This window comes from Anopheles darlingi, chromosome 2 (assembly GCF_943734745.1).
Source record: "Anopheles darlingi chromosome 2, idAnoDarlMG_H_01, whole genome shotgun sequence".
In the NCBI taxonomy this organism is placed as follows: Eukaryota; Metazoa; Arthropoda; class Insecta; order Diptera; family Culicidae; genus Anopheles; species Anopheles darlingi.
This window is the reverse complement of record NC_064874.1, coordinates 23,514,403-23,526,663: the sequence shown is the minus strand read 5'-3', so window position 1 is coordinate 23,526,663 and position 12,261 is coordinate 23,514,403. Positions and strand designations below refer to the sequence as shown.

At 46.5% G+C, this 12,261-nt stretch overlaps 1 protein-coding gene across 11 annotated transcripts in view; it reads right to left on the bottom strand.

Moving 5' to 3' along the window:
- The window catches only part of LOC125950181 (protein groucho), a 178,093-nt gene that overhangs the window by 108,079 nt on the left and 57,753 nt on the right, over nucleotides 1-12,261 (bottom strand). For 10 of the 11 annotated variants that reach the window (XM_049677911.1, XM_049677915.1, XM_049677920.1 and 7 more), the window contains exon 3: nucleotides 4,484-4,519. The exons of the other annotated variant lie outside the window; for it this stretch is intronic. In XM_049677911.1, the coding sequence (XP_049533868.1) occupies nucleotides 4,484-4,519 (36 nt within the window). The remainder of the gene's footprint in view (nucleotides 1-4,483; nucleotides 4,520-12,261) is intronic. 11 annotated transcript variants of the gene reach the window in all.

Here is a 12,261-nt window from a genome sequence, read left to right as displayed (position 1 = left end):
TTGTGCGTGTGTGTGACCACTAGACTCGCAGCAGGACAGGATGCACTGATGCACTTTCCACTTCCAATGCCAATCTGGATTACATCGAGTCGAGTTGCAGCGTGCTCCAGGGACAAAAAAGCCGGCTGGAGAGAGAGAGCGTACGAGGGATGTACAACGGTTCGCCGGACGAATTACAAGCCAGGACGAGAGTTGCCACTTGATCTTTGGTGGATTGGTGAGCTGATCGATCGGATCGGTCGCCGGAATGCACCGTTGCGCTGCTGGACAACCCGAAAAAGGAAGGTTGGAGAGTTTAATTGGTACACCGACGGTGCACCAGGGGTGGGGTTTGATTGCATTTAAACATCAATTGACAGACAGGCATCGTAGGCTGGCCTGGTAAGTGCATTAACCGTGGAAGCGCTGGAGCGCAGCAGTTCGAAGTGTTGGGATGCGAAAAACCATTTCCCTTAAGTGGATAGTGCGAGTACCACCCAGCTGCAGAGAGAGAGAGACGTTCTTTGTTTGATCAGTGTGAGAGTTGTGTTCGTGGGATGATTTTATTTTATCAAGTAAATTAAGTTTTAATAGAGAAAAAATAATTTTTGATAAACCTATGTCATGGTAAAGGACGATAAAGAAATTCTTATAATGTAGAGTGGTATCGAATGTTCTGGAAAAGAAAGAAGAAGCATTTTCCATAACTAATTCTTGATTTCACTTTTTTATATTTCTCAATTTCTTTTTTGCATAAACATGCGGCTCGTCCTCCCTTATAAATGTTAAAAAATACTACTGCTACTTAATTAAACACATTAGTAATTTCATCTTATTTTTGTCTCAACAACACTACCTGTATTAGTATTTAAAATGTAAACACTCTTAAACTATTAGGCAATAAAATATTTACAAACATTCCGCAATGAGAATATTAAAGTTTTGCTAAAAACGCAATGAAAGGCAAAACAAACTGAAGGCAAACTCAACTTCAGCAAAAGTTGCACTAAAATGGTTACTTTGATTGTTGGCGAACATTCTTTATGTAAAAGCCAACTTCCGTTGTAATCATCTCTCCCCCCCCCCCCCCCCCCCCCCTGGCCCAAAAAACCGTTGCCAAGTGGTGCCAAGCATTCCGTAACAACACAATGCGCGGTTTGTCTGCAGCGAGCAGCACATGGAAGATAGAACTTTCCAGACCAAACTATTTCCAATTCTCCTAGAAGATAAGGACCAGAGATCGGCGGCTCCAGGGCCAACCGTAGGGAGAAGCAGTTTTCACCGCGAAAGCGAAAAGCAAATTGAAAACGATGAAAATATGCTGACTGCTGCTGTGTGTCTGCTGCTCCTACAGCCAACCTCACCACCGGCGTCTTTCGAGGAGCATTTCAAGAAGATAAAACTCCTTTTGCGGCACACTATCACCGTCGTGGTTGTCGTCGTCGTCGTCGTCGTCGTCGTCGTGGTAATCGGACCGGAAATGAGAAGCATGTCGCGACGGCACGAAAGGAGTGGAAATTGTCAAAGATAAGGCACTTCCGGCCGGGCGGTCCTCCCCGAAAAAAGGCGAACCTCAAAACCTCTAAGGAACGACAGAACGAAGGGGGAGGGAAAAAAGGGGAGGAAGCCACAGACAATACGCCATTCGCCGGAAAGGCACCCGAAGTTTCGTCCTTCTCGCTCGCTGCCTCTGTGTTGAAGCGAAAAGTCAAAACCGAAACAGCATACAACCGACATTCAACGATCATCTTCTTCTTTATCCATTTGTTGGGTGGAAAAAAAAAAGGAAACGCTACAAAAACTGATCCTTCGTGTGTCCTTTGGCTTCAGATCTCGTCCAACACCGCCACCACCTTTTGCACGAATATACAGACACATTCTTGAGCGAACCCGAACGTAGGCACCAGAAATGATGATTTCTCCGGTTGGAAAGAGACATAAAATTTGAATCCGCAGAATTAGGATCTGGAATCACAGAACTTGCTTGTACTGTATCTCACGAAGAAGAAGGCTTCGTAGATAAGGATTATCACTGGAAGGGGCGCGCAGAAGGAAGCAGACAGTGTCAGAATCTTTACGGATTTACTCTTTTACCCAGCATTCCATGTGCCGTTGGAGCGATTATAGGTTTTATGACGTTCTTGCTTTGCTCTTCCACACGAAAGCTACTCGACTTACGGTGCCCAGAAGCTTTTCCCACGAAACCCGGCATCGTCTAAGCATCGTGTTTTACTTGCTCCAAGAGTTTTCTAAAGACGACGTCGTTGTCGTCGTCGAAAAAGGGAAAGAAAACACCCCCCGGAGATCGCATCCCTTGCCGGTTCGTTCCGTAACAACCGTCGAGACAAGTGCCTCCAATCCAGTGTTCCTTGCTTTCGACGACCTCGGTCTAGAAGGTCTAACGGACCAACCAAGCCAACCGTCTCGTGGTCATGGTAACACAGCGGTTGGGCGATTGGAAAAAATCTTCTAGACCTTTTCTTGGCCTCGGCACGCTGATGGCGCGGATGGATAAAAGAACCGTCGCACCGTCTCGCGCGTCTCGCGTTCGCTCGGTCCGCAACAGTGTAAAGGAAGCAGAAAATTATGTGCCGAAAACATTTCACCTCCGAACAGTCCTCAGCACACACCGTTTGCTTCGTTCCTTCGTTGCTGATGATGATCATCGTCATCGCCCTTCAAATGTCGGTTTGTGTGTGTGTGTGTGTGTGTTTTTTTTGAGAGGGGAAGAGTTTTTGGTAAGAAGATAGCAATCAGTGGCGTCGTGGGTTTTGCGAGGGCCCGCGAGCTGGCGAGAAAAGCAGCTTTCACAGAAGAGCTCCACGTTTTTTATTAAGTCACCAAACCGAGCAGGACTTCGGAGGTCGTAGGAACTAAGATTCGTCGACGACGACGATGAACTCTGGGCAAAACAGGAGTTTTGGGACGCGTGGAATTCATTTACACAAATCCTGCAAATGGCGGTGTACGTGAAAGGAATCGCATCATAAAGTAATATTAATACGTCTAACGTGCTCCATCTTTCTGGAGCTCAATGTCATCCGATAGCGAGAACTTAGGTCAGTGAGTGAGTTCGTTAACATTTGAAAACTGTAAGAACTGACGTACCCGAGATAATCCTTATTTATCCTCAAGGCTGGACGCGAACGGACGCTAAAGACGCTAAAGACGTAGTTTAATTATTTCATAATTGGTAAAATACGACAAAAACACGATCCCGGGAGGATTCACAAATACTTTCAACCGGGCGTAAAGGGCGGCAAGAAGCGCAATCACTCGCTTGCCGCTCGGCCCAAAGAACCAAAGCCAACGGAGATGAGAGCGAAGCAGAACCGTTGAAGAAAGTTGTTGAGAAACTTCTGTCCTGGGCAGGGAGGAGATCGTTGGCGCCAGCAGTCAGCAGAGAAGCAGAAGCAGCAGCAAAAGAGCGCTGCTCGAAGCAAAATTACACGCCAACGAGTGCGCAAATCTTCGGGTGTTAAATGATCAAAGCGAATGAAGATTCATTTACCCTTAGTCGCCGCCAGCCAGCCAGCCAGCCAGACAGACGATTTGCCAGTTTTCCTCACATCGACTTTCGTCCCACCAGAAGCAGCGGGAAATCTTTCGCTTTCTTTAACAGCCCCACAAGAGGGCGCGAAACAAATGGCAAAGAAGTGTCGCTGGTGTGGTGGTTGGTTTCGTTGGTTTGCACACTCCAACCATCCCGCCATTCGTACCAGCTCCCGTGGCCTCGGGGGCTTTATCATCCGCTTTAAAGAGTGTCTAGGCACTGGCTGGGTGGCTGGAAAGAGGGGTTCATGCTGTGCGCGACGAGAGGCTTTTCGTCGGAATGGGAATACTTAATGAATATAAATTCGTTTGAAATGTAATCAGAAAAGTAATTATCACGAAAAACGCGCGCGCGCAAAGAAGGAGAAAGAGCAGGAGACAGAGGAGAAGAAGTGGTAGCCCACCAACCATGGCAAGGATATTTGCCAAATAGGCAAAACATCACTCCCTCTCCCTACCACGAGGCGGGCGTTGGGTGGCGTGAATGTTTCACCACATTCCTCCCTTTTTTCTGAGGGTGGGGATGGTGGGGGGGGGGGAATATTTTGACGCCGGATTGAGCTCGGAAAGGAATTAGTTAAGTTATCCGGAGGAAAACGAATGACGACGAAACTAAACCTTGATTAATGAAGCAGCCCCGGTCTGAAATGGAATGAAACTTTGACGGCGATGTCAGCAGTGTAAGGATGCAGCACCCAGATTTCACCCCCAAACACCCCCAAAAAACCCTCTCGTAATCCTGCGTAAATCAATTGGAATTATTTGGAAATTCGACTGCGAGTTTGCAAATTTGTCGATTTCGCCGGAGAGAGATTAATGCAATTGAATTTCGATAAAGAAAAAAAAGGAAAATTGGAAGCATGTCCGGGGGAAGGTGATTGATCTTGGTATTGGGAAAAAGGAGGCACATGCACAAGCTTAGCGAATTGAGAATACAACATTGCATACTTACACCTAGCCAGGGATGAATGCTTTTTGAAGAACTCACCTGAAAGAAGGAAAGAGAGAAAATGGTGATGATTAATGCATTGTTGAGGTAAATAACATAAATGTTGATGAAAAACTTTGATAAACGATTAACATTACTTAACCCAGTAGATTCAATGTCAAAAGCTTATAAAGTGATCGAATTATAACTTTAAACAACAAAAAAACCCATCCATTCTTCTTCAACAACATAAATACAATTTAGCGCAATTGAACAGGTCAACCATGCAAACATAAACCACTTCCCCAAACCAGCCAAACTGGAAAGTGACCAAAAAAGCTAATAGACTAATTAACAAGCAACAGAACCGAAGCGAAACAGCAACAACAACAGCAGCAGCTTCGGTTATTAGCAATCCAAGTGTCCCGTTCTTCTCCAAAGGCGTTGCCCTTGGATACTCTAAACCACAGTTCATGTCCCTTGGTTGGCACAACCAAACTTTCTATTCATGCCAAAAAAAAAAACCCTCCCTCCAAGGGATCCCATTTGGCGACCTCATTCAATGGTTTTCCCGGCAGTTTTTTGTTCTCTCTCCCTGTGCACATCCTGAATGCCAAAACCGATGGGAAAAGTGAGCGGTTCTCCAACCCCAAGTCCAACACGACCAATTTCCCGTAACTCGGCGACGGGAAGAGTATTTTCCCGGGGAGAAAAACCCCGGCAGCTCCATAACTAAAAACAAAAAGCATAAAAAACCCTCGAAGCGGCAAGAGTCACGACGGGAACGGCCCTGAATGGAGGAGCAGAGAGCACCACTTCTGGGCAAATCTGTTCTCTAGCTTATGGCTTCGTATTTAATGTATTTTTCACACAAACTCCGCTCCAGGCGAACCAGAGGGGAGAAGGGTGTCATGTGGAAATCTCTCTCAACCGAGGGGTTTGGTGGAGTGCGGAAGCTGACAGAAGCATCGAGCATGTAGAACAAGCGAAACATAACCCACCAACGGAAGACACTCTCCCCTTATCCCGATGATGATGCTGCTGCTGGTGCTGCTGCTCATGATGGTCGGTGATGCTGCTACTGATGATAGTGATCATGATAATCATGAAAAGCTTTACTCTGGTTCCGAAAAAAAGGAAAACCGAAAAAAAATCCTGGCAGCAAAAGAGGGGAAGAGAAGAACGCCCGAAACGATGCTCAAATGGAAGGATTATTTTCTGTGTTTAAGCGAAATAAATGTTATCCAATTTTCTACCCCTCCTTCACCCCATCCTCTCCCTACCATTCCTGTTCCTCAACGTGCTGGTTGTAGTTTTGGTTTCACAAGTTAAGCAGAAGCGAACTAGACCAACTGTGAAACCAGCAGCAGCAGCAGCAGCAGCAACGAGCAAAAGAAGAAGAGGAAAACCATTGAGAGGAAGAAGCGCAGTGGAAGTGCAAGCGAAACGGCAGCAAAAAAAAAACCGGACGAGTGGAAAAACAACTTCCGTATCACGTTCGCAATCCGGCAACCAGCGAAAAGGACGATCGTGCAGTACGAGGGACCGAAGGGGTGGGCAAAAAACAGGAAGGAAAATGGCCAACTGGTGTACCAGCAATCTCTTGCCTGGTCGTTCGGTCAAGACGCGGCACGAGCAGGAGGGAGTGGAAATTTAATTTGTCTGGCAGTTTGCTAAAGTGCCCTTCGGTTTTCCGTTTCTGTAGCGGCGAGTAGCACACCGATTGGCGACGTCGACCGAAAAGAAAACGACTATGATGGTAACGAGGACGACGGAAAGCGAGAGAGAGAGAGAGCGAGAGGGAGACAGTGAAGTTCTTCCATTTACTTAGACATCTTTTGAGACTGAAGAAAAACCGGGCACAGCAGGCCGCGTTGTACTGACTCTGCGGAACGGAACTGAAGTGAAGTAGTTTGTAAAAAGTTCTCGTTCGATGGTTGGTTGGCGGAGAACCGAAAAAAAGGAGGGGGAGAGGAAACCAGAGAACCAGAGAGATTAGTGCACTGGTCCCGGTGCGCGGTTTGAAGGCAGGGTTTGGGAAAGAAAAGGGGATCGGAATTGATAAATTATTCTCGACTTCGAGAGAGAGAACGAAACGTGCCAAGTGGCCGCGATGACCTTTTTGCAGGCGTTTGGTTCCGCTCGAACACCCATCGTGCCACGGCCCCTTTTCCCTTTTCCCTCCTCCCACCCTGGCATCCTCCTCTGTTCGTCGTTCCGCTGACCGGGGAACGAAGGTTTACGAAGGGATAAAATTAAAAATGAAGTAGCGCCAGCGCGAGTGAAGAATGCAAATTTCATCAGGCGACACATTGAGGTATTGACCGTCAGAAAGGGAGCGCGAAAGTGATTTCGAATAAAGTGGAATAAGTGACACCCGTTTTTTGGGCCGTTGGGGAGGAAGAGATGATGCAAATGAATGGCAAAACTTTGAGTTCTTTCTTTCTCTGAGCCCACTGAACGGTGGGGTTCGAGCTCTTCGATACCAAATAATTTAAAAGCGAGTAATATTTTTTTTGGGTTGTGTTTTTTTGTTTAATTATTAATGTAAAGGTGATTTGCAAAGGGGGAATATAATGGTGGTAGTGCACAGGCGCGACCTTACAATACATGATCCTAATTGGTTGTGTTGTTGTACACCATTTACGGCAAACAATCTGCATAAATAATCCGTATCGAAAACGAAACTGTAACTGTTTTGTTTTGCTATTTAACGAAACGATGCGAATTCATGCAGGTAATTACTTTTTTCGATATATAAATATGTTCAAGTTTTAGGAGTGAAAGGAAGAGAGTTTAAAATGTGAAATGAAATAAATTATGTTTTTTGATAATTTCGCTCAAACTCCCCACTATTTTTACAAAAGTATAATTGGCTTGGATTAAAACGCTTCGAGGAGATCTGTGGCTACTATTGTTTTTTTAAAAAGGTTTTTTTGAAGCTATCAAAGCAACCAACGTCAGTTTTGCATATGCAGAAGCACTGACGAAAGCAATGCTTTTAAATCGCTGTATCTCAATTGCTATTGATTCAATTAATTTCAAATTTTAAGTTATTACTAATAAAAGAATCACTGCACTATAACAAAAAAAAAATAAATAAACAAACAAAGCATTTCACGCTTAATTAACCACGTGAGCGTTCGCCGCCATTATCATCATCATCATCTTCTTCTCGATAAATCATCGCCAACGTCCGCTTTGTGTTGGCACCCCTTGACTCTGGCATTATGGCGCAACATAAGCAACCATGCCGTCGAAAGAAGGCGGGAAAACCTCTCCCCAAAAAACAGGGAGGAAAATGAAAAACCACCCTTCCCGGGCACTACAACAACATCCACCTGAGCTGCACCGTGTGTGTGTGTGTCTGTTGGTCGTGGCTGTGGTAACAACATCGATCAATAAAAAAAGAACACCTCCGATTTACTCCGATGAACGACCAGCCCGAGCGGCAGAATTTCAATTCCCATAACGCCCACCGTTCCCTCCCGTTTTTGTCCAACAGATTCCTCAATGAAACACTCGATCCGCATCATCCCCTCACCCTTTTCTCGAAAGCACTTCTGCCGCCGCCACCGTCGAGCAGGAAAATCTCTTTCCATTTGGTTTTAATTAAGCGCAAATTTTTCTCCCGTTTTTCCCGTTCCGTGCGGGGAAACCACACTACCATTGCTTCGGTTCAGTGCTTGTCAGTGACGCCGTGGTCCCGTGCGACAACACAGTCAATGTCCGGCCGCCGGAGAGCCACCAGTTCTGGTGGTGGTGGTGGTGGTGGAAGGTGAAGAGTGACGATCGAGTCGAGCAGCATCGGGATAACTCCGAACGGACTCCACCTCACGCTGCTCCTTTCCGTCGGGTTTTTTTTTGTGCTGAGGTTTGCGGCATTCGCCATTCTACGGAACTGGCCACCGAGGGTCGAGTAAATAAAACCGGGAGAAAACGGAAACGAGGGTCATTCAAATAAATTACCGGTGTCCTTTGCCAAAAACCCGTCCGCCCTGTTCTGCCTTTGACCGCTGCACCTCCCCCGGGCGCTCCGGTTCTTTCTCTCGTTTGTTTCAAAATCATTGCGAGACGACGTCGCGGTTCCGGTCCAGCATTCCCTGGAGGACAGAACACAGCGGATTATTGTGGCGCCGCCGTTGCTAAGCAATATTATTGTGCTCCTTGGTTATGATGCATACAATTTATAGTAAGTGATAATACCATACAATTTATAGTAACTGCGAGAGTATTTATAGAAAAAACATAAGTCACTTGGATGTTAATGGAAAAGCAGAAAAATTGATTTCAATAATGAAACACAAACACATTACATTCCTTCCTAATTTATCATCATTTATGCAAGTTTCCTTAACCATTATTAAACAATTAAATGCCACTGTTGTGGAAATTTTAACCATCGAAGCAACCAAAACTCGCACACCGTGCACGGCGACACGGGCGATGCTGAATGTTTTCATCCTTTGAATTTCGGATGAAAAATAGTAGTATCGTCGGCACCATCGTCGGCAGGAGTTGTTGCTACCCGCCCGCTACACCCGCCTACCCTTCCTAACACCCTCCCACACTCCCTCCATCCCATCCCGCCGTTCGCACTTCGTTTCGCAAAGGTTCGCGAGAAATGGAAATCAGTAGAGATTTTACCGGAGTGCAAAAACAATTTTAATCACGTTTGCTTAACTTCATCCCTGATTCATTTCGGATCAGCTAGATCTGTTTTCATTGCACCCCTTATCCACCCACCCTCCCCAGCCACTAGACAACCAAACGAGACTACGCCGAGCGCCCGCGGCTGTGTGTGTGTGTGGCTAAGCGCGCCATTTTGCACGGTATGTTGATGAGCAAAGATAAAGAGAGGGAGAGAGAGTACGAACGAAAGGGGAGTGTGGGTGGTGTGGTGGCTTGAGGGGTGGGGCATGTTGGTGGAAAAACCCCTCGAAACAAGGGGGCGCTCTTGCTACTTGCTACCGCGGCTGCTGCTGACCGAATATTCACCATTTGAAGTGATTTCATTTTGTGGATTTTCAACCCCCAACACGCAGGCAACCGACCTTTCCCCTTTCCATTATCCTTTGCCAATATAGCTATGCTCTTCCCCTTGCACCTCCTTCCCCTTTTTGCTCCCTGGAACGATGAACACTCCCGAGCGGCCGATCAAAAGTTTACCGGATTGTGGCCGGTCGCTCGGTCTGTGTTCCTCTGCCGGAAAACTGCCGGAAAATGGTGGAGTAGGTGTTCGGTGAAACTTGATTTTCGATTCACGCTCCCGTGGAGTGTCACGGTGTTTGCTGGTACGCTGCGCGCGGCACCGAGGGTGCGCTTCGTCGTCGTGAAGGAGCAGCAATTGTAGGGGATGGGGGGTGGCTGATGGGGGCGGATCGTCGTCGGTCGGTCGGTCGGTAAAATGGGATCATCAACACACAACTGGCCACCGGGCGAGTGAGAGCCAGGGCAAGCCATCATCATGCTGCTCCGTTTTACGTTAATTAGCTCTTTGGCGCTTTTCATTCGACTGTCGAGGATTCGAAACGATGAGCACAATACCCGGCAAATGGAAGGGAAAAAGGGGTAACAGTGGAGAGGGGGATGAACCTCGCGGATGATAAAAATTCGCGAACGCAAATGATTCGAAGCCAAACGGGTTCGGCATTCGGAGAAGGGATGGGGTTTTGATTTCGAAAACGCATAGCATAAAGGAGGGGGGGGGGGGTGTTGTCGAGTCCTTCCGCATTAAGGGGTGCTAGCGGACAGACCGACCAGAACGGCCGGGGGAGACCATACGCAAGCCAAACGAACGTTCCACCATTTGCGACGAGACAAAAGATTTTAGAGCGAGTTCAACCTCACGATTTAACACGAACACGATTCAACACGTTCAGGACGATGGAAATTCGGATTCGGAAATCACCCCCTTTGGGATAACAACCCGTTGGTAGAAATACCGGAGTGATTAAGCGTAATTTATCATTCCCAAAACAATTCACGATTTGTTCGCTCACCGATTTGGGGTTGAAGGATTCTCCGAACGGAATGTTTCGCGCATTTGTCAGTCATCATCGATAGCTGATGATCTTGTGAATGGTTGTTTAATTGCTCAATTGGTTTTCTTTCACGAGAAATTCGAAAGCGCGCTTGAAATTTTAGTCAAAAGAAAAATAATATTTATGCATTTTTTATACAACACAATCTTTTTTAAAAATATGCTGCCATACCGTCGCTATGATTTGCAGTTTAAGAAGGGAAAGGCTTTGATTGTATTCGATAAAACTAGATTATTTACCATACATATTTGACCAACAAATGGATTTGGATTATTTTCAAACTTTCCTCGAATAATCGAATCCCCGAAAAAACAAATATCCTTCCTGCTTGGTTCATGTCAAACTAGATTACAAATTGTAAGGTAAAAACTCGGAACAAAACACATATAAAGACTGTCAAATATGACGTTGAACATCTGAAGAACGGATTAGAGAGGTATGAAATTGACAGACTAGACGTAGAGTTTCTCTTTCATCTTTAACCAATCTAGTTCAACCATTTCTCAGAAATCAATCGATTCTTATAATCCCACAAAAAGAGAGCATATCTAACGTCAAACGACTTCCAAAGAATGGCTCCAAGTGTAATAACAAAGAGTATCATGTGGTTTGCCGAGATTCTCGAAGGCAATCAACTAGCAGATGCAAAATCAATCAAATAAAAGATTATCATGCTTTATTGCCTGACAGATGCTTCCTAACAGAGACATTAAAAGCGTAGCCAGATTCGTAATATTAAACCATATCCTGGTGATATCAAGTTACTCCAGCTGGCCAGGCCTGGCGCAGGATTGCTTCTCTAACAGCCGAGATGGAATGAAATGAAATGCCGCCTCCCACCAAACCGTGGGCCATCTTTCGTTCGCTAATATTCATTCAATTATTCACCCTCCCAAATGATGCACCATAAATCCAGCGGATCCAGCGGTTGGCGCAAAGATGGTGCCAATGTACTCAGAGAACAACCACACCCCTTCACTGGCACGCACACACACACACACCCTTGGCACTCACTAATTCGCAAACATTCGCCCGGCAACCGGACACAGCCAGGCGGCAGCCGCATTAGCAATTCAGATTCCGAAATCATCATTAGGCAAGTAAATAATCACGTACTACTGCTCTCGATCTCGAAAACAAGCAACCCCCTTCCAGCCACCCACCAAGGGAGAACCGCATCCCCTTTACGGGCGACAGGAAGCGGAGAAATAGAAATTAGATATGGCAATCAAATCGTTACACTCCCCGATCGTCCGTCGTCGTTACACTCGCTCATGCTCACATGCTGCTCGATACCCTAGGGAACACTCCCTAAGGGAGGAGGGGGTGGCTGCAGCCCACACTCACGTGCCACACTTTTGATTTCGGACACTTTGTCCGCCCTTGCGGCGTGGTGCAACGACAAACCACCTTCCCTTCTCGGCCACAAACACTGCAACACACACACACACACACCATCGGAGCATAAAATAAAACATTATGCGTATCGGACAAACTCCTCACCCCCACCCGCCGATGGCTCAACATTGGTTACCATCCTTCTCCGCTGGGAGTTCCGTTGTTGTCCATGACACAGCGAATTATGCTGTCACGGATCGTGTCCTGGCCAGGGGACTGACTGGCTGGCTGGCTGCTGCTGCTGCTGCTATTCCCTCGAGGGAGGACGATGGACGAACCCCGGGACGCGATTTGCAGCCCACTGTTTGTAAGGGAAGGGAAGGGAAGTGAGGGAATGTTGGTCGTTGCCTCGTTGATTAT